At 41.1% G+C, this 21962-nt stretch overlaps 4 protein-coding genes across 4 annotated transcripts; 1 reads left to right on the top strand and 3 right to left on the bottom strand.

The window, feature by feature from the left end:
• Positions 1 to 9191: 9191 nt before the first annotated feature.
• INS49_005305 (uncharacterized protein) lies at positions 9192 to 10171 on the top strand (the record flags this gene model as incomplete). Its single annotated transcript, XM_043166086.1, has 2 exons — positions 9192 to 9243; positions 9300 to 10171. 2 exons carry the CDS (start codon positions 9192 to 9194, stop codon positions 10169 to 10171), a joined length of 924 nt encoding a protein of 307 aa, XP_043017345.1.
• A 616-nt stretch (positions 10172 to 10787) lies between these two features.
• Positions 10788 to 12648, bottom strand: INS49_005304 (uncharacterized protein; the record flags this gene model as incomplete). The annotated part of the gene is made up of 4 exons (XM_043166085.1): positions 10788 to 11156; positions 11252 to 12327; positions 12405 to 12458; positions 12528 to 12648. 4 exons carry the CDS (start codon positions 12646 to 12648, stop codon positions 10788 to 10790), a joined length of 1620 nt encoding a protein of 539 aa, XP_043017344.1.
• Positions 12649 to 13979: 1331 nt separating this feature from the next.
• INS49_005303 (uncharacterized protein) lies at positions 13980 to 16726 on the bottom strand (the record flags this gene model as incomplete). Its single annotated transcript, XM_043166084.1, has 4 exons — positions 13980 to 14425; positions 14560 to 15016; positions 15084 to 15697; positions 15823 to 16726. 4 exons carry the CDS (start codon positions 16724 to 16726, stop codon positions 13980 to 13982), a joined length of 2421 nt encoding a protein of 806 aa, XP_043017343.1.
• A 956-nt stretch (positions 16727 to 17682) lies between these two features.
• On the bottom strand, positions 17683 to 18437 carry INS49_005302 (uncharacterized protein; the record flags this gene model as incomplete). The annotated part of the gene is made up of 3 exons (XM_043166083.1): positions 17683 to 18006; positions 18111 to 18298; positions 18368 to 18437. 3 exons carry the CDS (start codon positions 18435 to 18437, stop codon positions 17683 to 17685), a joined length of 582 nt encoding a protein of 193 aa, XP_043017342.1.
• Between the last annotated feature and the right edge of the window lie 3525 nt (positions 18438 to 21962).

The following is a 21962-nucleotide window of genomic DNA, read 5'->3' as shown; positions in this document are numbered from 1 at the left end:
AACTCCTCCTTTAACCTTTCTTAAGATTTATAAAGCCCTTTCTTACTCCTTTCTCCTAATAATCTTTTCTTTTAATCTTAATTTTAATAAGGGCCGCTTTTTATAAGCGGATCTCTTATAATTACTTAATAAGAGGTTACTACTTCCTTGCTAAGGGCCGCGGTTGCTTTAATATAAGGTTGCAAAGCTACTTTTATTAATATAGGGCTTTTAATAAAGTTAATTAAGGCTTATAATAAGGCTTATTTGCTAATTAATTTAAAGGCCCCTTATAAGAGGGCCGTATTATAGGGTGCATTTTAGGGCGCTATTAACTTAAGGTTTTAAGGGCCTAGGGCTTTCTTTAGGTGCCTATTTTCATTAGCTTTAATAGGGTTTTCAAGGCCTTAAGCATAGGCCCCTTTTTTAACTAAGGGGGTCGTGGGTAGGCAAGCCGTAATTCGCTATAACATAGTTAAGGGGAAAATTCCCAAAAAAGGTCTTAATAGCCGCGGCAAGGTTTAAACTTACGCCCTCCATAAAGAAAAGCCAAATGCATAACCAATGCGCCACGCAGCCAATTACTTATTATAATATATAAAATAATGCTTATTTAAATTAAAAACTTTAATATATATTTTAAAAACATTACTTTATACTTATAAATTTTAATTATATTTACTTTATTAAAATAACTTTATTAAAAAGAAATGTTTTAAAATAATAAATATAACTTACTAATTTATTAATAATATAATAAATTTAGCTTATATTAATTTAAAGATATTTATAAATAATATATTATTAAATATTCATTAAAATATATATAAAGCTCTTTTAATATATAAAAAAAATATATAATATATATTAAAAAAAGGTTATTTATAAATAAAATTATTTTTTAATATAAAAAACTTAATTACTTAAGATTAAAAGTATTTAAATACCTTATAAATTTATTTTAAGGAGTATACATTTATAAATTAATTATTATAAAATATAAAATATATACTTTTATTAAAATTATATTAATAAATCCATTAATTTTTAAAGGAAATTTATAAGTAAAAAAGTAAAAAAATTATATTAAACTTTTATAATTATAAAAAGGAAATTTATAATTATATATTATAACTTTTATTAATATATAAAGTATTTAAGTTTATTTAAACTTATTACTTTATTAATTAAAAAATTTAAATTATTTTATAAAATAATAAAAGTTTAATATAAAATAAAGATTAAAGTTATTAAATATAATAATTAAATACTTAATTATAAATAATTTATAAAAAAAATTAAAATTAAAATATATTAAAATTAAGCTTTTAATATTAAATATATAAGTATAAAATAATAAAGCTAAATATTTAAAGAATATAATTAAGGAAAAGATATAAATAATATAAATAAGCTTAAAACTTTTATATTTTCATAGCTAAAAATTAATTATAAAAATATATCTTAATAATTAAATATTAATATATAATTTAAATTAATAAATATTATACTTTAAATTTTATAAAGTAATTTTAATATAAATAAGGATTTTATTTTTAAAATTAAAGGTAAAAATTAAATATTTATAATTATTAGTTTTTAAATATTTATTTAATATAAATTTCCTTTAATAAAAAAATTATTAATATAAAAGATATAATTTTTAATAAATATAAAATATTTAATAATAAATAGGAAAGTTTTAAAAATAAGCTCCTTATTATAAATATTAAAGTATTAATAAAGTAAATAAAAAATAATACCCTTTTAAAAGCTAATAAAATATTAAACTTAAAAGGAAAAGATTTACTTAAAGATAATTCTTTAAAAAAAACCTTTAAAAAAGATTAATTTAAGGTAAATTAAGAAATTAAAATTAATAAAGAGAAAAAGGGTTTTTAAAAAAGCATAAAGAATACTTAAAAAAGGCAGTTTATAATAAATTAGCGCTTATATAAATGCAAAAGTTAAATTGCTGCTTATATTTTTATAAACTCCTTTATTAATGCTTTTAACTTATGTTATTTAAATAAGTTTAAATAAAGAAATTCCATTAAATAATAAATTTATTAAAAATATAATATAATAAGCTGCTTTTTTAATTAATAGTAAAACTACCTTTATAGCTAAGGTAAATAAAAAAACGCTAAGTAAAATATAAATTAAAAAATACTTATATTAAAGAATAAAATTAAAAAGAAATAATCTTTTAAAATCGCTTAAATAATATAAAAACTTAAATAATTATTTATTTAAATATTTATTTAAGTAAGTAAAAGCTAATTACTTATAAAATTATAATAAAATAAGATTATAAATTAAAATATTTAAAAATAATCTTTATATAATTAAAAAATAAATCTTAAATTATATATAAGTATATATATATAAGTTAAATAAATATAAAGTTTTTTTAAAAATATAAAGCTTACCTTATTATTTAAGGACATTAATAAATAAAGAAATAAATATAAAATACTTATGTTATTACCTTAGCAAGCTAATTATTTTATATAATAATAATAATAATAATAATAAAATTTAATCTTAAATTAATTTAATATAATATAATTAATACCTTTATTTATACTTTAATTAATTAAAATATCTTTATATAAATTTTATATAAATATTAATAAAAAAAATCGTCTGATTATTTAATAAAACATTATATGGCCTTTAAATCTTATTATTATTATAATAAAGGAAATTTATAAAAACCTTAACCTTTTATAAATATTAATAAATATTATAAGAATTATATTATTATATTAAGAATAATATTTTAATTTTATTTTATATAAATAATATTATTATTATATATTAAAAAACGATTAAAAATAAGTAAATAAGCTTATAAAGCAGCTTTAAGAAAAATATAAAATTAATAATGAAAATCTTATTTAATAGTTCCTTAAAATAAAAATTATTTAAAATTATATAAATCGCTAAATTTAATTATCTTAAACTATATATATTAAGGAAATTATTAAGTTAATTAATACAGTAAATATTTTTTATAAGGTTTTTATAATATTTAAAGAATTACTACTTTAAATTACCATTACTTTAAAATATAAAGTTTAATTTTATTAAAAGAAATTAAGTTATTATTATTTATTATAATCTCCACTTAATTAAACATTATATTTATTATATTAAGGTAAGCAAAAGTTTAATTAATTTAAGTTAAAAGCATTATAATGCTATTAATTAAATCTTATTATATCTTTTTAAAATAAAACATTTAGCATTATGCTTTTAAAATTAAAAAGAATTTATTATTATTAATAATGCTTTATATATTAATAATTTTTATAATTAAAAAAGCTTATAAACTTTTATTATAAAACTATTTAATATATTTATTAATTAAAAAGCAAATAAATAAAATATAATTATAATATTTATTATTAAAGTAAAACTTTTAGCCTTAGCTTAAGCAGCTAAAAAAACGTTATTTATTAATAAGCTCTTTATTAAGCTATTTATAAAATTAAATAATAAGATTATTAAAATTAAATATAATAATATTTAAATAATAAACTTTATAATATTTAAAATTATTATATTTAAGATAAAATTATAATATATAAATATTTATAATTATTAATTATAATAAAATATATATTATTCATATAAATAATTATAAATAAATTAATAAAAGCATTATTAATTAAAAAATAAAAAGGATTTCTTTAATAACTTAATTTAAAAAATATTAAGAATAATTTATATAAGGAAACTATTAGTTTGGCTTTTATACGGTTGGTAATAAATAAATAAAGTATGTAATTAATTTAGCTATGGTGTGGAGGGTAGGTTGCAGCAAAGCTGCAGCCTTCCCTCGTCTAGCTATAAGCTAGCTATGGTAATTTATGCACGGAGCATATAACCACTAGTTAGCAGCTAGCTAGCGCCGGCTGGCAGCTGCTATTAATAAGATTAATTTAAACCTTGCACCTTTAAATTTATGCATTACTTGCAGCATACTTATTATATAAATATATTATATATAATGCTTATATATATTATTTTTATGTTAATAATTTTATATATATATATATATACGCTTTAAAATTATGCTTTTTTTAAAAATTATTGCTTAGCTAATTAAATTACTTAGTTAATGTAAATATCTTGTTTTTAAGGGGTTATAAAGAGTTAAGTGCTTTATAATTATTGCTTTAATAAAATAAGTATAAGTATTTAAATATAAGTATATTTAAATATTTTAAGTATTTAAATTACTTACATTGCTTGATTAAATTATTTAATTATTAATACTTTAAAGCTTTAAAATATTTAAATATTATGCTTTAATTAATTAATTATTACTTTAATAACCTTTTTTTATTATTATTATTAACTTAGCTAAGGTGCTTAAGAGATAAATTAAGCCTAAGCTAATGGTAGTTATTATTATTATGTTTCTTAATAAGGAGGAGGTTATTATTGCGAAAGAGGTTATTGTTATAAGCCTTATGTTAAGGGTATTGCTAATTAAGGAGGAGGTTATAATTAATAAAAAAGAAGAGGAGATTGCTTTATAATAATTAGCTTTATCTTAATTAATTTAAGCTTTTTTTTCTTAAAAAGCATTTATTAATATTTATATGCTTTTAATTATAAATAAAAGATTATTATTATAAATTCCTTTTAAAGTTATTTAAATATATTTAATTAAGAAAGTAATTAATGCTTTAATTATTAATATATAATTATATTTTATATAAACTTTATAATAATAAAGTATTTATTTAAGCTTATAAAAAAGTTATTAATTAATTCTTTAAAAGCATTTTATTATAAGCTAGCCTTAAGTTATTTATTATAAGGTATTTAAATAAGGTTTATATTTAAAGTATAAAGGAAAAGATTTGCTCCTTATTTATATTTATATTAAAGCTTATTTATATAAAGCTAAAGCCCATTAATTAATTATAATAAGCAAAGCTTAAATTATAATATATTTTCTTTTTTTAAGTTTTTATAATAAGCTTAAAATGGTAATTATATAATAAAAAATAAAGAATATTATAATTTAATTATAAATTAAATATTATTCTTTACTTAGCTATTTAATTATACCTTAGCATTTTTTAAATATATTAAAAGCTTAACTTATTTTTTATAATTAATATACCTTTAACCCTTATAATTTAATATATTAATTAAAGTAAGTTAATAAAAAATAATAAAAAATATAAGCTAATAGCTTAATTAATAACATTCTTATAATTCTTTAATTTAAGCTTTTTATATAAGCTTTTTTACTTAAAATATTAAAATTATAAATTTATTATATAAGTATTAATTAATTAATGCTTAATTATAAATAATTTACTTTATTTATAAGAAATTTTTAAATTTTAAGTATTTTATAATATTAAATTAATTAATATATAATTAGCTTACTTTAAGCTTAAGTTAATATAAGTTAGCTTAAGGTTATTTATTAAAAGGTGCTTAAATAAAGTTTATATTTAAAGTATAAAGAAAGAAATTTATTCTTTATTTATATTTATGTTAAAGCTTATTTTTATAAAGTTAAAGCTTATTAATTAATTATAATAAGCAAAACTTAAATTATAATATATTTTCCTTTTTTAAATCTTTATAATAAGTCTTAAAAAATACTTATATAATAAAAATTAAAAAATATTATAATTTAATTATAAATTAAATATTATTTTTTATTTAATTATTTAATTATATTTTAATACTTTTTAAATATATTAAAATCTTAACTTATTTTTTATAATTAATATACTTTTAATCCTTATAATTTAATATATTAATTACAGTAAGTTAATAAAAAATAATTATTTAAGTATAAATTAATAATTAAATTAATAGCATTTTTATAATTCTTTAATTTAAACCTTTTATATAAGCTTTTTTACTTAAAATATTAAAATTATAAATTTATTATATAATTTATAATTAATTAATGCTTAATTATAAATAATTTACTTTATTAATAAGAAATTCTTTAATTTTAAATATTTTATAATATTAAATTAATTAATATATAGCTAGCTTACTTTAAGCTCAAGTTATTATTAAGTTAGCAATACTTTAAGCCTTACTTTATAAAAAATTTTTATACCCCCTTAAATAAACTCCTCCTCCTTATTAATCTTAATTAATAAAAATTATATCTTTATTTTTTTATAATAATTAAAATAATTATGCTTATAATAATTAAGTTAATTATATATAAAATACTTAATTTTATTTATTAAAATTATTATAATATTAATATTTATTATTTTATTACTTTAAAATTAAATATTATTCTTCTTTATTATAATATTAAAAACACCCTTATATTATTATAAAGCAAAGCAAAAAGCCTTAAATATATTTAATTATTCTTTATAATTAAGCTAAGCTTTTATTATAAAAGTTAAGTTATTAATTATTAATAATATTTTATATTTATTTAGCTAATTTTAAATCTTTATTATATGAATTAATTAATTAAATTAAGTAAGAAATTTTATTATTTCTTTTTTATAATATTACTATAATATAATTAAGCTAAGCTAAATATATTTTTACTTAAAAAGGTCCTTAAATATAAAATAAACCTTTTTTAAAAGGCTTTTAAATTATTTCTTAAATATTTTTATAAAATTAATATATAGTAAAAATTAATTATAAAAAGTTTCTAGCTAATTAAATATATAAAAAAATTAAACCCCTTTAATATTAATTACCTTTTTATTTATTATAAACTTAGCCCTTATTTTTATTAATTAAGTTGCTAAGTATTCTTAAGATAAGAATTCCTTAAGATAAAAAAGGGCTTAGCAAGCTATTATTATTCTTTTTAAATTTTATTATATTAAGTTTTATATAATTATATTATAAATTTATAATATAAGAAGACTTTAAATATATATTATAAGCTAGCCTTAAGTTATTTATTATAAAGTATTTAAATAAGGTTTATATTTAAAGTATAAAGAAAGAAATTTGCTTTTTATTTATATTTACGCTAAAGCTTATTCTTATAAGGTTAAAGCTTGCTAATTAATTATAATAAGCAAAGCTTAAACCGTAATATATTTTTTTATTTATTTATTAAACTTATATTAAAGGTTTTTAAAAAAATCTTAATTATAAGCTAAGTACCTTTTATAATTATTTAATATATTAATAACCTTCTTTTTATTAAAGGAAGGGGCTATTATTAATATAAAGATTATTGCTATTAAGGTAAATTTTATAATGGTTAATTATAAGGTAAAAGGAAAGAGAAAGGGGAAAATGTTTTCTTGTTATGCTTTTAAATTAATAATTAACTTTAAAACTATTTATTTATAAGTAATAATGCTTAAATATTATTATTACTTAGCAAATTAACTTATATTAATTCTTAAGGGTATTTAATATTAAAGATTATTATTATTTAAAAGGAGGTTAAAAAAAGGGGTAATAAGGGTATTAAGAAAAAAAAAAGTATATAAAAGAAAGGTTATGCTTATTAATTAAATATTAATTATTATTAAAAGATGAATATTTTAAAGGTTTAATTAAGTTATTTATATAATTAAACTTATAATAAATCTTAATTATTCCCTTTAATAATTTTAAGTTAATTAAATAAATAAAACAATTATATTAATTGCTTATTTATTAATATTTTAAAGCTTTTAAGTATTTAATTAAACATATTAATTAAGTATATAAATCGCTTAAAAGAAACATTATTTATTAATATTTTAAAGTATTTAAGTGCTTTATGCTTTATTAAATATTTAAGGGTTTTTTAAAGGGTTAAAGGGCTTAAAGTATTAAGTGCGTGCCTTAAGGGGCGTTAATTGCAAATAAGGGCTTTTTAAGGGTGTTAATTATAAGCAAGAGCTTTTTAAAGGTGCTAAGTAAGGGCTTTTTAAGGATATTATAAAAAGGGTTAAGGGTATAAAGATAATATAATTAAAAGTTAAATATTTACTATAAATTAATTAATTTTACTTAAAAGTTAAGCATTTATTATAAATTAAATAAAATTAAGTAAAGCTTATTATTAATTTAATTAATAATTAAGAATATTATAAGGGAGCTTTTAATAATTAAGGAAAGTTATAATTACTTAAGGGTATATTAAAAAAGGCTTTTTAATTAAGGCTTATTATAATTATTATTACTAGCAATTTACGTTAATAAATATAATTAAAAATTAAGTATTATTACTTTAAATTAGTTTTTAATGCTTAATTAAGCTTTTTAATAGCTTATAATATTATTATTAATATAAAGTTTATTAATAAAATTATTATAAATAAATAAACTTTTAAAAAATAAAATTTATTTCTTTAATACTTAATTATTTATACTTATTAAATAAGCATTAATTAATATTAATTTAACTTTTATATAATTAATAATAAATAAATAAAATATATAATTAATTTAATTATAATATAAAAAATAAGTTATAATAAAATTATAATCTTTCTTTATTTAATTATAAGTTAATTATAATAATTTATATATAAAGCACGTAATTGCCAGCTGGCAGCCAGCTGTTATTAATAAGATTAATTCAAACCTTGCACCTTTAAATTTATGCATTGCTTGCAACACACCCATTGCATAAGCATGTTATATATAATGCTTATATATATTATTTTTATAAAAACTTTAATAAAAAATATATTTTATTTATAAGTAAAATGCAATTAAGAATTTATATAAATTTAATTTTATAATATTTATAAGCTTAAGAAAATATATTAAATTTAATAAATAATAAATATATTATAAAAAATAATTATTTAATAAATTTATAATAAATTTATAAATAATTTATAATATTAATTATAAAGAATACCTAAGGCATTAAAATTAGCGGTTAAAAACCAGCCCCTGCAATACGCTAAAATAAGCAAAACACAATACAGAATACATTATCACGTCAACCATTAGAATCAACCAAAAATACAAGGGTTCCACCATATAACGTGTGTAGAATCTGACAACCTCCCTTAACTGCCCACTCAGTCCGATACTAGGACGGGCGGCTTCACCGCCAAAACTTTTTTCTGCCGTTTATTATCCTCATCACTGCAGCTGTCGTCTGCGCGGTCGGCGAGGCAGGTGCTTTGACCATTACCCAGTACTGCGGGCAACTCAACCGAGAAGCTGACCACCTTTTGAAACGTGTCGCTCAGAGAAGTCAAATTGCAGTGCTCATCGCCATGGCCTCACAGGACAAGCATATGCCGTTCATAAAGAACCTGGCATCAAGTGGTGAGTGTCTTGGAAATTTGCTCGCCATCGCCGTCGCTAACCTGCATCGCTGACAGATCGCAAAACCCGCACCGCCGCCCTCGACTCTCTCCGCACCTTTCTCTCCGCAAAGCACATTTCCTCTTCTCTCTCGACCCTCGACATCCTCAAACTCTGGAAAGGGCTCTTCTACGCCCTATGGATGTGTGATCGGCCTCTCCCGCAGCAGGCTCTCTGCCAAGACCTCGCCGATCTCGTTTGGATACTGCCCGAGACAGCCGTCATCCCGTGGTTGAGGGGTTTCTGGGCAACGATGGCGCGCGAGTGGACCACTGGAATCGACGTGCTACGCATGGAGAAGTTCCTTCTCCTGGTAAGAAGGACTCTGGCCAGCAGCTTGGTCTGGATGCAGCTGCGAGAGCCGGCCAGGAAGACAGCGCGTACGAGGAAGAGGGCAGCCGACGGGTCAGTCGCGAGCCCGATTGTCAGGTTTGACGACAACAAAGTGGAGCAGATGCTGGGGCTGTTGGCCGACTGGCCATTCCGGCCCGACGAGGAGAGCAGGGAAGAGGAGGAAGAGGACGCTCTGATGCCCAAGATTGTCCCTGTTGGGCTGAAGTTGCATGCACTGGACATATGGGTCGACGAGGCCGAAAAGGCCCGCATCCTGGAGGACAGTCTAGAGCCCGAGGCGGGGGACCGCGCGAAGGCAACAGAGAAAGGAGAGCCGAATGCCCGTTCAGGGGAAGAGGTACTCCAACGCCTCAGCGACCTCGTCGAGGCGCTGCACTCTACAACACTCAGCCCGGCCGTGCGGAAGCGCTCCAAGGAGTCCTTGCTCGACGAGCGCCTGCCACGGAATCGGCAGCAGGACAACCACGAGAAGTCGGGTGGGGGACATGGCGGTGATGATGATGATGCTGATGATGAGTGGGTCGGTTTGGATTGAGCACGGCATTGGCGCACCCGTTCGCGAATTGAACTCGTGCCGGCTGTGGGCGAGGACATTACAGGCCGCGAGACCTAGCCAATGAGTTGATGGACTGAGGCTGTCAGGAACCCATCGACATGTTTTGCTGGGCCCGTCAGTCTCACTGGGCAGGGCAGCTTCAGTCCGGAGGTGCCAGCCCAGTGCCTTGGCCATTGGTGTGGGCACTGGTGTTGCATGTGCTTGGAAAGGGCAAAGCGAGCGAGCTTAAAAAATGGCTCGAGCCCGATACACCCAGCATGCTCGCTTAGGACTGAGGTTCGCAGTAGAGACGTGGCACAAGCACCTCGTTTCATGAGATTTGGCAACATTGACAGTCAACAAATCGAGCGTCTCCTCTTCTGACCTGTTGGCCCCCTGGACGTGCGTTTCGGCACCTGAAGGCAGCAGTGTCATTGACAGCGTCCTCATTTATATACAAATTGACATGTCCACTCGCTCTCCCCGATTATGAATTAGCAACACCCTCGTGTCCAACATGCCTCCTATACTCCTTTCCTCTATTTTTGGGGTATCACTGATCACCATGGAAGACTGGCCACGGCTCCTTGTACGCGTGCCATGGCGAGACGGGCCCCTAAGCCATCAACCTCTGGCTTGTCGTAACCCGGTCCCAATCCCTAGGGCCGACGTGTTCCATGACGCCGCGCTTGGTGATCACCATGCCCAGACCCTGGTGTACCTCTGCCTGGAACGGCTCGAATGGGACCTTCTCGCCATCGATGCTAATGTACCCATCTTTTTGGTCCTTTGGGATGATGCGGAATGCCGAGACCTTGCGGTACGTGACGAGAGGATTATCAAAGAAGGAGTTGTTACTGACGGATAGGAGAAGGCCCGGAGCCTTGGGTGTAGGCACGTCGCCGTCGACGGTGACGAGGTCCATCAGCCCGTCATTGAGCCAGGCGGCGTTGAAGAAGATGACATCGGGAGCCATGTAGGCGATCTGTGTGCGCGTGAGTGAGCTATCATGTCACATGGGACCGGGGCCCTGGCTGAGGGGCTGCACGAGGCTGACGCGGCAAGAGGCGGGCGACTCACGTTTCCACAGTAGAAGTTCCCCACCTTGTCCGCTCCAACCTTCTCCCACCCCTCGGGCAGTTTATCATTGACTGTGCCGTATCTCAAGGGCGGCAGCCCGGTGGCGTCGTCGTTCCGCGTCGCCTCATCCGAATCAGCAACAGAGCTCTGGCCATTGCTGGCCTGTGTCCCGGGGCCGAGCGAGGGGGTCATCTTGTCGAGCTCCAGGACCGAGGTGTTCTCCCTTTCCCGCCTGTAGTGGTCTCTGACGCCGTCCTTGTGGTCGATGTCCACCTTGGCCCACAGGTCGCATGGGTAGACCTTCTTCTTTAGAATCCGCATGATGACGCCGTAGGTGAAGCGGTGCTCGCCCATCCAGCGCAGGTGCTCTGTGCCAAGGTCGGCCTCGGCCATGATGCCCAGCGCCTGGCTGAGGAACGACAGGATGCGCCTGTCGCCCTGGGTGATGCTGATCAGGTCGAGCGGGGTGGCGACACCTTTGACGATGGCTAGGGCGGCCAGGGAGGGCCTGTGGGTACCGAACACGTTGCAGGCGAGCGCATTACCGCTGCCGCAGGGGATGTGGGCGACGGCTATCTTCTGCAGGGCTCGCCTGGCGTCGGGGCGCCTGCCCAGGCCGTTGAAGACCTCGTGGGGAAGGCCGTCGCCGCTGCAGGGCACAGCAATGTCGAACTGGTCAATGTCCATATTCTCGACCAGGCCGACAGCCTCGCCGGAGAAGGTGGTCTCATGAACCGTCAGGGACATGCGCGCCGCCTCAAATATAGGCTTGACCTGGCTCTCCCATATCTTGACCGCGCCGCCCGGCCCGGCATGCGGGTTAACCAGAACGTAGGCGCGTCTCCGGCGGGGGGCCGGCCCGTAAGAGCGGGCCACGAGGTGCTGTACCCATTCGGAGACTTGGTCGGGCGACGCAGCCTCGGGGCTCAAGGAGAATGACAGCTTGGCAGCCCGGCGGAGTGTCTTGGAGGCCTCACGGGCGTAGTCGATGGTCAGGGTGCGGCGGTCATCGTCGAGCTCGGCCCAGAGGATGTTGTAGAGGGGAATGCGCTGTGGAGGAGGAGGCTGTGAGGCACCTAGCAGGCAAGCAGGGACGGTTAGCACGGCACTCGACGTTGTCCCCTGGAGAAGGAGGAGGGCGATTTTGACGCACCTGACGAGCCAAAACCGCACGTCCTGCTTTTCTTGGCAGCACGCGGCCTGCCATCTGAAGGGTTGCGTCAGTACTTGAGTGCCGTGCCGCGGAACACGGTGTCGCGGTGCGGGTTGGCCGTACCTTGGATGAGGAGGGCGTCGTGCTGTATGGCGAGGGACAGGTCTGGAGCGAGCCTGATTGTGTGAGTTGAGTCGCCGGGCGCAGGCTCGGACTCGGCCAGGTCGGGAGGCTGCAACGGCATCGGGGTGGGTGAGGCTGGCGCCGATTCTGTGCGAAGGGCGTTGTAGAGCGCGAGGCTGGCGCGGGTGAGGCTGGCAGACGACCGGTGGGCGGCTTGGGGCCGGGCTGGGCCGGGCTGGGCCGAACTGAAGTGGACTGGGGCAAGGCGAGGCTATTCTGTGACCTGTATGTCGAAGGTGAATGCCTGGAGTATGGACAATGGGTCTTTGAACTGTCTCTTGGTAGCTCGCAACGCGCGCGCACGAGGTGGACCGGATGCGACGGCACGGCGCGCGCGAGCCGGACCCGCGAGCCGGAGCTGGGCTGCGACGGAGCCCGGGGGATGTTCTGAGCCTGTTGCTTGTGCCTTTCTTTGTGCGCGTGTGTGTCCGTGTGCGTGAGCCTGACTGGACCCAGACCTCACGACTGCACGATGGTCCGTCGAAACGAGTGACTGACTGAATGGGGAGGGCGAGCAGGAAAGAATGCTGCGAACAGGTGCATGGGTGCAGACGTGCAGGTAGCTGGGTCACAGGTGTTGGTGCGAGGGACTGACGGTGAGAGGAGAATCCCATATAAGTAGTACCTAGGTATACTGACTACCTGCCTACCTGGTAGCTAACCGCTACTACCTGGCAGGCACATGGGTCAGGACGTCCAGTACCTACCGTAATCTCCTCCATCCGCAGCACTGCGTGCCTCCATGTGCCCTGTGTGCCCCGTTCCAGGCACCTAGCTAGGTAGTCCACCCACCACCTACCTACCTACTTGTAGAAATCTAGGTACAGTACTTGGCTGCAGGAGAGGTAGGTAGGTAGAAATTTGCCTTCTCGTTACTCTCGACCTCGACTGCAACTGCAACTGTCACGTTTGAGGCGGGCTGGGATCGATCCTGACTTCTCTCGCACAGGCCCAACGCCGAGGCGTTTGGTTGGATCCTAGCCCGTGCGTCCTCCCAGCCCGCGGAAGCCGAGTTTGGCGGCCATGCACCTCGACGTTGATACATGCACCCCCCCTTTCCCGGCCCTGCGATGTGACCATTTGGGTTGCGTCCATCTTATCCATCTATCTTTTTCCTCTGGCCGCTCCGTCTCTGACTCTGCCTCTGCCTCATATTGTGCGGGCCTGTGCCATAACTACTACATTTCTGCAGCATGCAGCAATGTCGCTCAGCCGCATCCGCCTTAGCATCTGCACCCACACGCTGCTACGTACCTAGGTAGTGCCAATACAGCTGCCCAGATGCAGGCTCCTTGGGTCAGACACAGTTGCAATACCATCCGACAGACTACCGTCTTGCCAAATTGCCCTCCACCTCTGCTGCCACGTGGCGGGCCCTGAGCAAGGCGCCTTTTATAGGAACAACGACGACTCAGGCCACTTCTCCGCTGCCGCCTTCTTGAACCCCTCTAGCTCTCCGCTCTTCCAGTTCTTCAGCACTTCTTGCGCATCGCTGGCGTCTCTCAGCTCCACTCCCTCCAGCTGCAGCAAGCCCGCGACTTGCTTGCCAAGCTTGCCTCGGTCCTCGCCCAGCCTCTCCTGCACGCGTATGCTCGCCAGGACGTGCTGCGCGCTGCTCTTGTGCCTCTGTCGGAAATCCTCGTTGTGCTTGGCCAGATCCGTAGACGTCGGGATTTCAGTAAACTCGGCCTTGACGACCTTGGCCACCTTGGGTGACAGCGTACCGCCCTCCTTGTCCAGCGCCTGCCTCAGTCGCACCGCTTGCTCGTGGGCCTTGGCGTTCTCCCCGTCCAACGCTAGCACGGCCTTCAGACACCCAAGGGCTAGTATGTATTTTTCTGTATCGAGACGTCAGCATGGGACCTTTTCAGTCAGGGTACATGACTGCTGCTGCCTTCCTGCCCCTCTGGAGAAGAGGAAGGGGCTTATCTTGTTGTTGGGGGGGGGGGGTGCAGGGGTTGGTATGACTTACTCCTGAGAATCAGCACCTCAAAAGCTATCGCCTGCGCCTCAATGCTCTTCGGGCTACACGCCAACATCGGGTTCACAAACTTCATGGCTTCTCCCAGCGGATCCATCGTGCCCGCCAATTTCTGCCCGAGTGGGTCGTCGTCCTTCTTCTTCAGCGCTTCGGCGTCCTGCTTGCCTTTTTGGCCCTGGTTAGGGTTCTGCTTGGCTGCCCTGTCCGCCGCCTTACGCTCCAGACGCTGAGATTCCTTCTTTGCCTTCTTTGCCGCCTTCTTTTTCTCTAGGGCGTCGTCGCCGTGTGCGCCCGCCGAGCCATTGACCCCGTTGGCCTCCACTGCATTCTGCTCCTCGTGTAGCCGCAGGTAGACGCGTGCCGCATCGATCGCCACGCGCGTGTACATCGGGTGGTCCCGCAGGTGGTCCTCCCACCGCACCATATCGACGTAGGCCCGGATCATGCCCTTTCGGAGTGAGAAGCTGTGGAAGTCAAACTGGTCCTCCTGCCACACGTCGAAAAATGTTATAGACCGAGTGGAACCGCTTCAGGGCTAGTCCCATGTTGCCAAGTCGCGCGTGGGCCTCGCCGTCCTCGGTCAGGAACCAAACGCTCTGCATATCCAGAAGGTCTGCCAGTGGGCCGCCGGGCGTATCGGCCTTGGTGAACATGCCCATTGTCTTAAGTGCCTTGTCGCACTCATTGTTTCGTAACTGGTACTTGGCAGCCTTGGTGTTGATGTATCTATCCCTGGTATCAAGTGCTCGGGCTTGATCCATAGCCTCTGATGCCCTGTGCAGGTTCCCATGGTGCTTCCATATGCGCGCCTTGGTCATGGCAAAGTCAACATTCTTGGGATCCAGCTCAATGGCCTTGTCCACGTATTCCATAGCTCTGGCAAGGTCGCGGCTCTTGGAGTAGTTGTAATGCTGAGCCAAAAAGTAGAGGGCCGCCCCTTTGCCCTTGGAGCTGTCCCCATTAGCTTGCTCCCCGCCTACCCTCTCCAGGTACTCCTGCACCAGGGCGGGCAGGGTTGTTCTCTTGTAATCATCACTATAAAGGTGCTTCAAGTTGGCAAAGGTGGAGGGCACACCCTTGTCTAGAACCGCAGTCAAATACTTCTTGGCTGCTTCCCTGAAGTCATCGCCTAGCCAGAGTCAATTGAAGGCCGGACTAGCAGGAGGAGGGGGCAGGCGCAACGGGGAAGAAGGGAAAGCAAGTGCTAATTTGGTCAAGGGCAGCGGGGTGGGCGGTCTGCATGTTTGCACATACCGGTCAAGAAGTCCAGGGGGAGCCGTTTCGCGGCGTCTGAACGAGGCGATTTGGCGACATATTCGTCATATATTGCTTTGCGAGCAGCAAGATCACCCTCTGCCAAGTCGAGAACTGCAATGAGGGAGTCATAATACTCAGGGTGATCGGGGTTCCGGTCAAGGAGTGCGCGGTAGGCCCGGGCCGCTTCATCCTTCCTCCCCAGCTGGGCCAGATACCTGGCTCGTGCTTCCATAAAGGACAAGCGGTCCAGGTTCTGCTTGCAGGCCGATTCAAGATGGTCCAAGGCCCTTTGAATGTCGCCAGTCTCGGCAATGATCATGTTCCGGTACATGATGGCCTCTGCATGCTCGAGGTCTGTCTTGGGCGGGGGTGTTTTGAGCGTCTCCTCGAACGTCTTCAGTATGTTTTCGGCCTCGGTAAGATTGCCAGCCAGATGGTGGGCGATGGCCAGGCCGGTCCAGCTCTGCCGCAGCTGGGGACGCTGCTGCAGCATGGAAAGCCTGCTCTGGACGTAGCCGTGGTAGTCGCGCATCTGGATCTGCAGGATGGCGAGGTCTCGCTGGATCTGGCTGGAGTCGGGCTCGAGCTTGAGGGCGAACCGGTAGGCCTTGATAGCCTCCTCGAAGTTCTTGTTGGTCCGGTACAGCAGTCCATAGACGTGCCAGCAGATGTGCGACTTCATGTCAACGGTCAGCGCCTCCTTGCCCAGTGCAAACGCCTCGTCGGTCTTGCCCTGAGCGTTCAGGATGAGGGCCTTCATGGCCATTGTGTCGCCGTGCTTAGGGTTCTTCTTGAGGATCTGTTCGGCGGCCTTGAGGCCACGCTTGTATTGCTTCTCCTCATAATTGCGGACGACCTGACGGAAGAGATTTTGCTCCCTCGTGCTCAACTTCTGTGACATTTCGACGGATGGGCCTGGCGCTGTGTCCGCTGGAGAAGTGTCTGTTGTGTTGGGGGGTGGGACAGGGTCTGTGTGAGCAAAGGCGTTGTCAGCTACTCGAGCGAGTCCCCGGGGCAGAAGCAGTACTTGGGCCGCGGCCGGGGTGGATGTGCAAGTACAGTTGCTACGTGGGCGGGTGTGGGCTCAGCTTGGTGGGATGGAATGCTTCGTGTTATGAGGTCGGAAGGTGAGGGTGCTGGCTGACTGCGCACATGCCGGGCTGAGCAAGTCTGAGGATAAGTCTGGTCGTGGCCGAGACAGGACAGGACAGAGGCCAGCGTGTAGGATGCAAAAGTGTCGTGTGTGAGGGTGTAGGTGCTGTGTGTGGGCGCCCCGTTGCAAGCCAAGGCAGTCAAAACTCACAGAGAGAGGTACGTACAAGAAGCTGCTCCCGGCAGAGGTAGGTTGGAGGTCAGGTCGGCGGCATGACAAGCCTGCACTCTGGCTCGGGCTCAGGGCCCTACAGTACCAGCTAGCAGGACGTGGGGTCGGTCCGTTAGCTCCCCACCATCCAGCCGGCGCCAGCCGTCGGGCGGTCCGCATCCATGGCAATACGAGAGAGGGAGGACACACGCAGGGTTTACAACAACAACGTCTGTGTATAAGTCCCCGGCAGAAAGACTCGGTGGCGTGCCCATGCCTGCGAGCACAATATGCACAAGCACCAGGCATGCGCAGGCATTCGACCAACGTGCCTGTCCAAGACGCTGTAGTCACTCCAGCTTTGACAGACAACATCGCCGTACTTTCAGTGCGGCCCGGCCAGTAGTCCTCGTCTACCTGCGGCCTAGGTCACTTCTACATCGGCCAGGGCCAGCGTCTCTCTACCTATGCTAGCATATCTATCCAAAGTGGCCCCCAAACCAGCATCTGAGCCCGCGGCGTCTATGTGAGAGACTCGGCTCGCACACCGCAGGCTATGCGCCGTTCCTGGCCCTCCAATCCGCAATTGCCCTCTCCCAGTTGTCGGCCGAGTCACCACACCTCTCCCGAACAAGGCCCCACGTCCTAGACCTGACAATGGTTTCCACGCCTTGCTCCTGCCGCAGCAACAAGGCCAGCTGTGTCGTCCTGGGCTCGCGTGGGAAGTAGCGCGCCGAGTAGGGGTCAAGCCTCTCGTTAACGACCCTCTCCCTGTTCCTCTCCAGTTCCGCCTCCCGTACTGCCGCCTCAGGATCGTCAGGGTCCGGGCTTGTAGCCACCAGCGCGCAGTAGCTCAAGACGTCGGAGCGGGCCTGCCACTATTATGTGTTAATCACTTGCCACGGGGCCTGAAAAGATGTATTCTGCGACCCTCCAAAACATCACAGACGGGGATCCGTAGAAGGACAAGACTTGTGCTTACCGTGGGGAAGAGTATCTTATCCTTGAAGTTCTGGCAGGAGCCGGGTTCGATCTGTCCACGCGTCTGTGGGCGCGAGGCTCGCTGGGAGGTGGAGGTGGGGTCGAAGCCGCGGGCGGCAGGCGTTACGAGGGCGTTGAGGTTCTGCGTGATGGAGTCGTCGAGGGTGCTTCGAGATAGCCGCAGGAACTCTGCAAGCGAGAGCACGTATCAGCAGCCGGACGGGGCCGGAGGGACGGGGCAGTCGGGTAAGTGCGCACCTCGCAATGTAGTAGTCGAGAGGCAAAACTGGGGCGTGAGTATGGGCTTCGCCGGCAGCTGCTCACCCATTGTGACCTCCCGAGGCGGCGGCCGGGGAGAAGAACGGCCAGGATCGCTCGAGACGTGCGGGTCTGAGCTCTGCCGCCTTGACCAGAGGAAGTAAGCCACGGTGACTGTCGGTGGTGTGACCGGCTGGTCGGTTCTGGGAGGGGGGGGGCCTTGATGGTTGTGTGCGGATCGTTGATCCTGTCTGACTTGCTTGGTGGCCCGCTAAGAGTGGTGTCAACGTTGTGTGCAGTGCCGCTCATGTCTAGGCGCGGCGTGGAGGCATGAGGGAGGTGCTTGGGCAGAGGGTGTGTTGTCTGCGAGTGCCTGGCGCCACATGGGAACTCGACACCAAAGGCTGCAGGCTAGCCCGGATGTTGGCGTCATGGCCAAAGTTGGAGCTCTACCGTCCACACGCAGGCCAAGCTTGATAGAACAGCTGATTAGGTGAGCACGGCGGGAAGCGGACACCCATGTACCCAGGCGCCCAAGGATCCCACGCGTTCATGCGGGAGACTCAAAACTCCAAATCGTATATCACACAGTCGACAACGCGCAGTCAACTACAATTGACATGGGCGGTGAGGCGGGTACTGCTGGGGTCCTGTCGAATTCCCCATTGCGATTTCTGCGCGCCTCGAGGTTCCCCATGAGCTTTGTACATGTGAATGCAGCCTAACCTGATACTGGAGGGGGTTCGGCCTTTGTATCACATCGCCATGTCGGCTTCAAGCCTCAAGCCCGGGCCTCCATCATATCTGCGCCTTGCGAGGGCAAAATGGCGTGCGGGCAGCATGGCAGGCCCGCGAGCCCGAAGCCATCACCGCTTTATAAAGCTCCCGAGCACGTGCCTACTCTCTTGTCAGCAGGTTCACCCCAGGCTCAAACCAGGCCGTGACCCCGTGCCCACCTCACAAAGGCCCGCAAGGGCTCAAACATCGGGCAGCACATGTCGTCGTGTCGTATCTGCAGGAGCCGGGGTTGGCAAAAAGGCTAATGTGTGTTTCTCTCGCTGATCAGCCGGGAGTTTCACAGCAATACTACTGGCATACAGTCTCTGGTCCATAACATAGTCTACCGCTGAGGCCAAGCTCTACAGCAGACTAGATGCAGAGATCAAATGAGACGCAATATACACCTGCGCGCAAAGTGCTGCCGACACCAGCCAGCTGAGCGGGAGCCTTGTCTACGCGAGCATACCTATGCTCATTCCGTACCCAGGCACTTGTGACCTAGTACTGTATGCATGCAATATCAATGTGTCTCATCACCGGGCTGAACTCAGTCGGTGCGTGTGCGTGGTGTTAGCCAGGAACATGTCGCCAGACATTGTCGGCCTCAAGTTGTCAACAGCAGCAACTGAACTCGGATGCTCCTCTTCTGGTCGAGAGATGGCCTCTGCTGGGCTGCCCCCAACCAGCAAATACAGCCATTGCTGCCCACAGCAAGGGTTTGACAAGGGGCTGCACCTGCACCTACCTGCACAGTTGGTGACCTGTTCGGATTCGCATTGTCTCGTGGATGTCACCAAGGGCCGGCCTGACTTTGTCTGGCCAGATATTGGCAGTCGCTGTCCCTGCCAAGAAAGCCCTGTCTCGAAATACAGGCACACAATAGAGCAGTGGTATAATACGCACCGGGTCGCCCTCCCGCGGGCCGACTTGCGGGGATCACCGAGTATGGACAGCCGTTCTCCGACCTCTTCGTGAGATGCAGGCTCTCCCAGAGGCAAGGGTTCAAACAGTCTGACAGTCCAAACAGTGGGGGGTAGGCGCTGGAGAAAGGAAAGCAAAACTCGGGAGGACGGGGTTGCTCCCCAGGGGAAGGAGATGAAGACGGACCTGACTCTTCTGAGCCAGCCGACCAGGGCTCGATTGATGTGAGCTCGCCAATCTCAACCCCCCGCTCTTGCTTCCGCGGAGCAAAGCCCCTGTGTCCCGAACGAGATGCATTGTCAGCATTGTGTGATGGGAGAGGGAGGGATTGATTCGTTAAAGATCTGATCTGCGGCTCGCGCAACGCAGTGAACAGCGTCAAGTGCCTGCCTGCCTGCTTGCCTAGGCAGATTGGGTCATGTGCTCACTGCTGGGTAGGAATATAGGTAGTCCGGTGGGCGAGACAGGAGCTGCCCACTCTGTCATTTCAGCACGGGGACAGGCCTCACCAGCAAGGCCCACAGGAGGTCCAGTCGAAGGAAGAGAAGAAAAGGGGGGGGGGGTGGAGGGGCAACGACATCCGTCGGGATCTCTTGCCAGGGCCGTATCCTACAGAGCCCATGTTTCTGCGATGCCGCCCGTGACGGCCTCGACAACCGTGGCAGTCGGATGGATGGTGGCACCGGTGGGTGGGCGACAAAGTGTTTCGCCGGATCTGCACGAAGCCCGTTTAAGTCAGGGGCAGGGCAGTCAGCAACCAAGAGAAGTGGCTTGTGACATGTGTGGGGAGGGGACATGAACCAACCGGTCAAGAACCCAGCGAGGGCATTCAAGCAGGCTTGTGTGCGTGTGTGTGCGTGTGCATTACACATTTATACACATGCATACACAGTACATGACATACACGCGCATACCTGCAAAATACCTACCTAGATTCCTAGATTGCTTTCCCAGACACACACACATGTTACAGAGGGAGAGAAGGAGGACCGGGGGCAGGGGAAAGAGCATTTGTGTAAGGTGGGTGATAGTAGTCAGGAAGGTTTTTTTTTTTAAGTGGTCTGATTCAGGGGTTGGCTTTTGGGACATGCAGTCAGTCAGTCACTCTCACCTGCTCTCCCGCCCACCCGGCCAGCAGAATGTAGGGTTGTCATCCTGACGGGGTGGTGGTTTCGGTCTCCCGGGCGTCGAAGCTTGAATTAAGCTCCCGCTAGGGCATGTCTAACGGGCTCGCGAATCTGAGGCGAACCGTGGCCCCAGGGCCCTTTGGTTCGCCCTTCTCTCAACGGGCAGAAGCGAGACAGCAAGCGAGGCAAGCCGAGACGCCAGCCTCCAGCCGTGCCCACGCCGCCACTAGTACGTAGGTCTTGTATGGGCAGGCAGTCTAGTCTGTTCTGTCTAGTCCCTCCCCGTAGGTACGCTGCCGTCCTCGATATTACTGACTACACACTTAGGATGTGGTGCAGACCAAGGTTTCCTGGGCCTCATGGTCCCTGATCCCTGGGCCTCCTCATCCTTGCCTCGGTCGTGTTGTAATCTGCCCGTCTGCCTAGACAGCATTAATACTCGGTTGTTATTAAAGTCCAGTACATGACTGGCACATGGAGCTGCCAGCCAAATCGGGCCCATTCCTCTCCATGCGGTGCCGTGCATGCGGTGCCATGCCATCCCCTGCCAATCCCCCTGCCATCCCATCCTGCCCATCCCATCCCAATCCGTCCCAACGCATCCGTCCCATTGCACCCTGCACACCCCGTCCCATCCCACGGTCGGCAATCTGTCGCTAACGCTGTCCAAGGGCACAAGAGGGAAAAAGAGGCGACCCCTGCCCATGGGCCACGCCGCTGCCGGGTTGAATTCTCTGGCAGTCACCGACACCCAGTCTCTTATCCCA

The sequence above is a fragment of the Diaporthe citri genome (assembly GCF_014595645.1).
Source record: "Diaporthe citri strain NFHF-8-4 chromosome Unknown scaffold_16, whole genome shotgun sequence".
In the NCBI taxonomy this organism is placed as follows: domain Eukaryota; kingdom Fungi; phylum Ascomycota; class Sordariomycetes; order Diaporthales; family Diaporthaceae; genus Diaporthe; species Diaporthe citri.
Note: the sequence above shows the minus strand (reverse complement) of the source record. Positions and strands in the feature narration are given on the sequence as shown.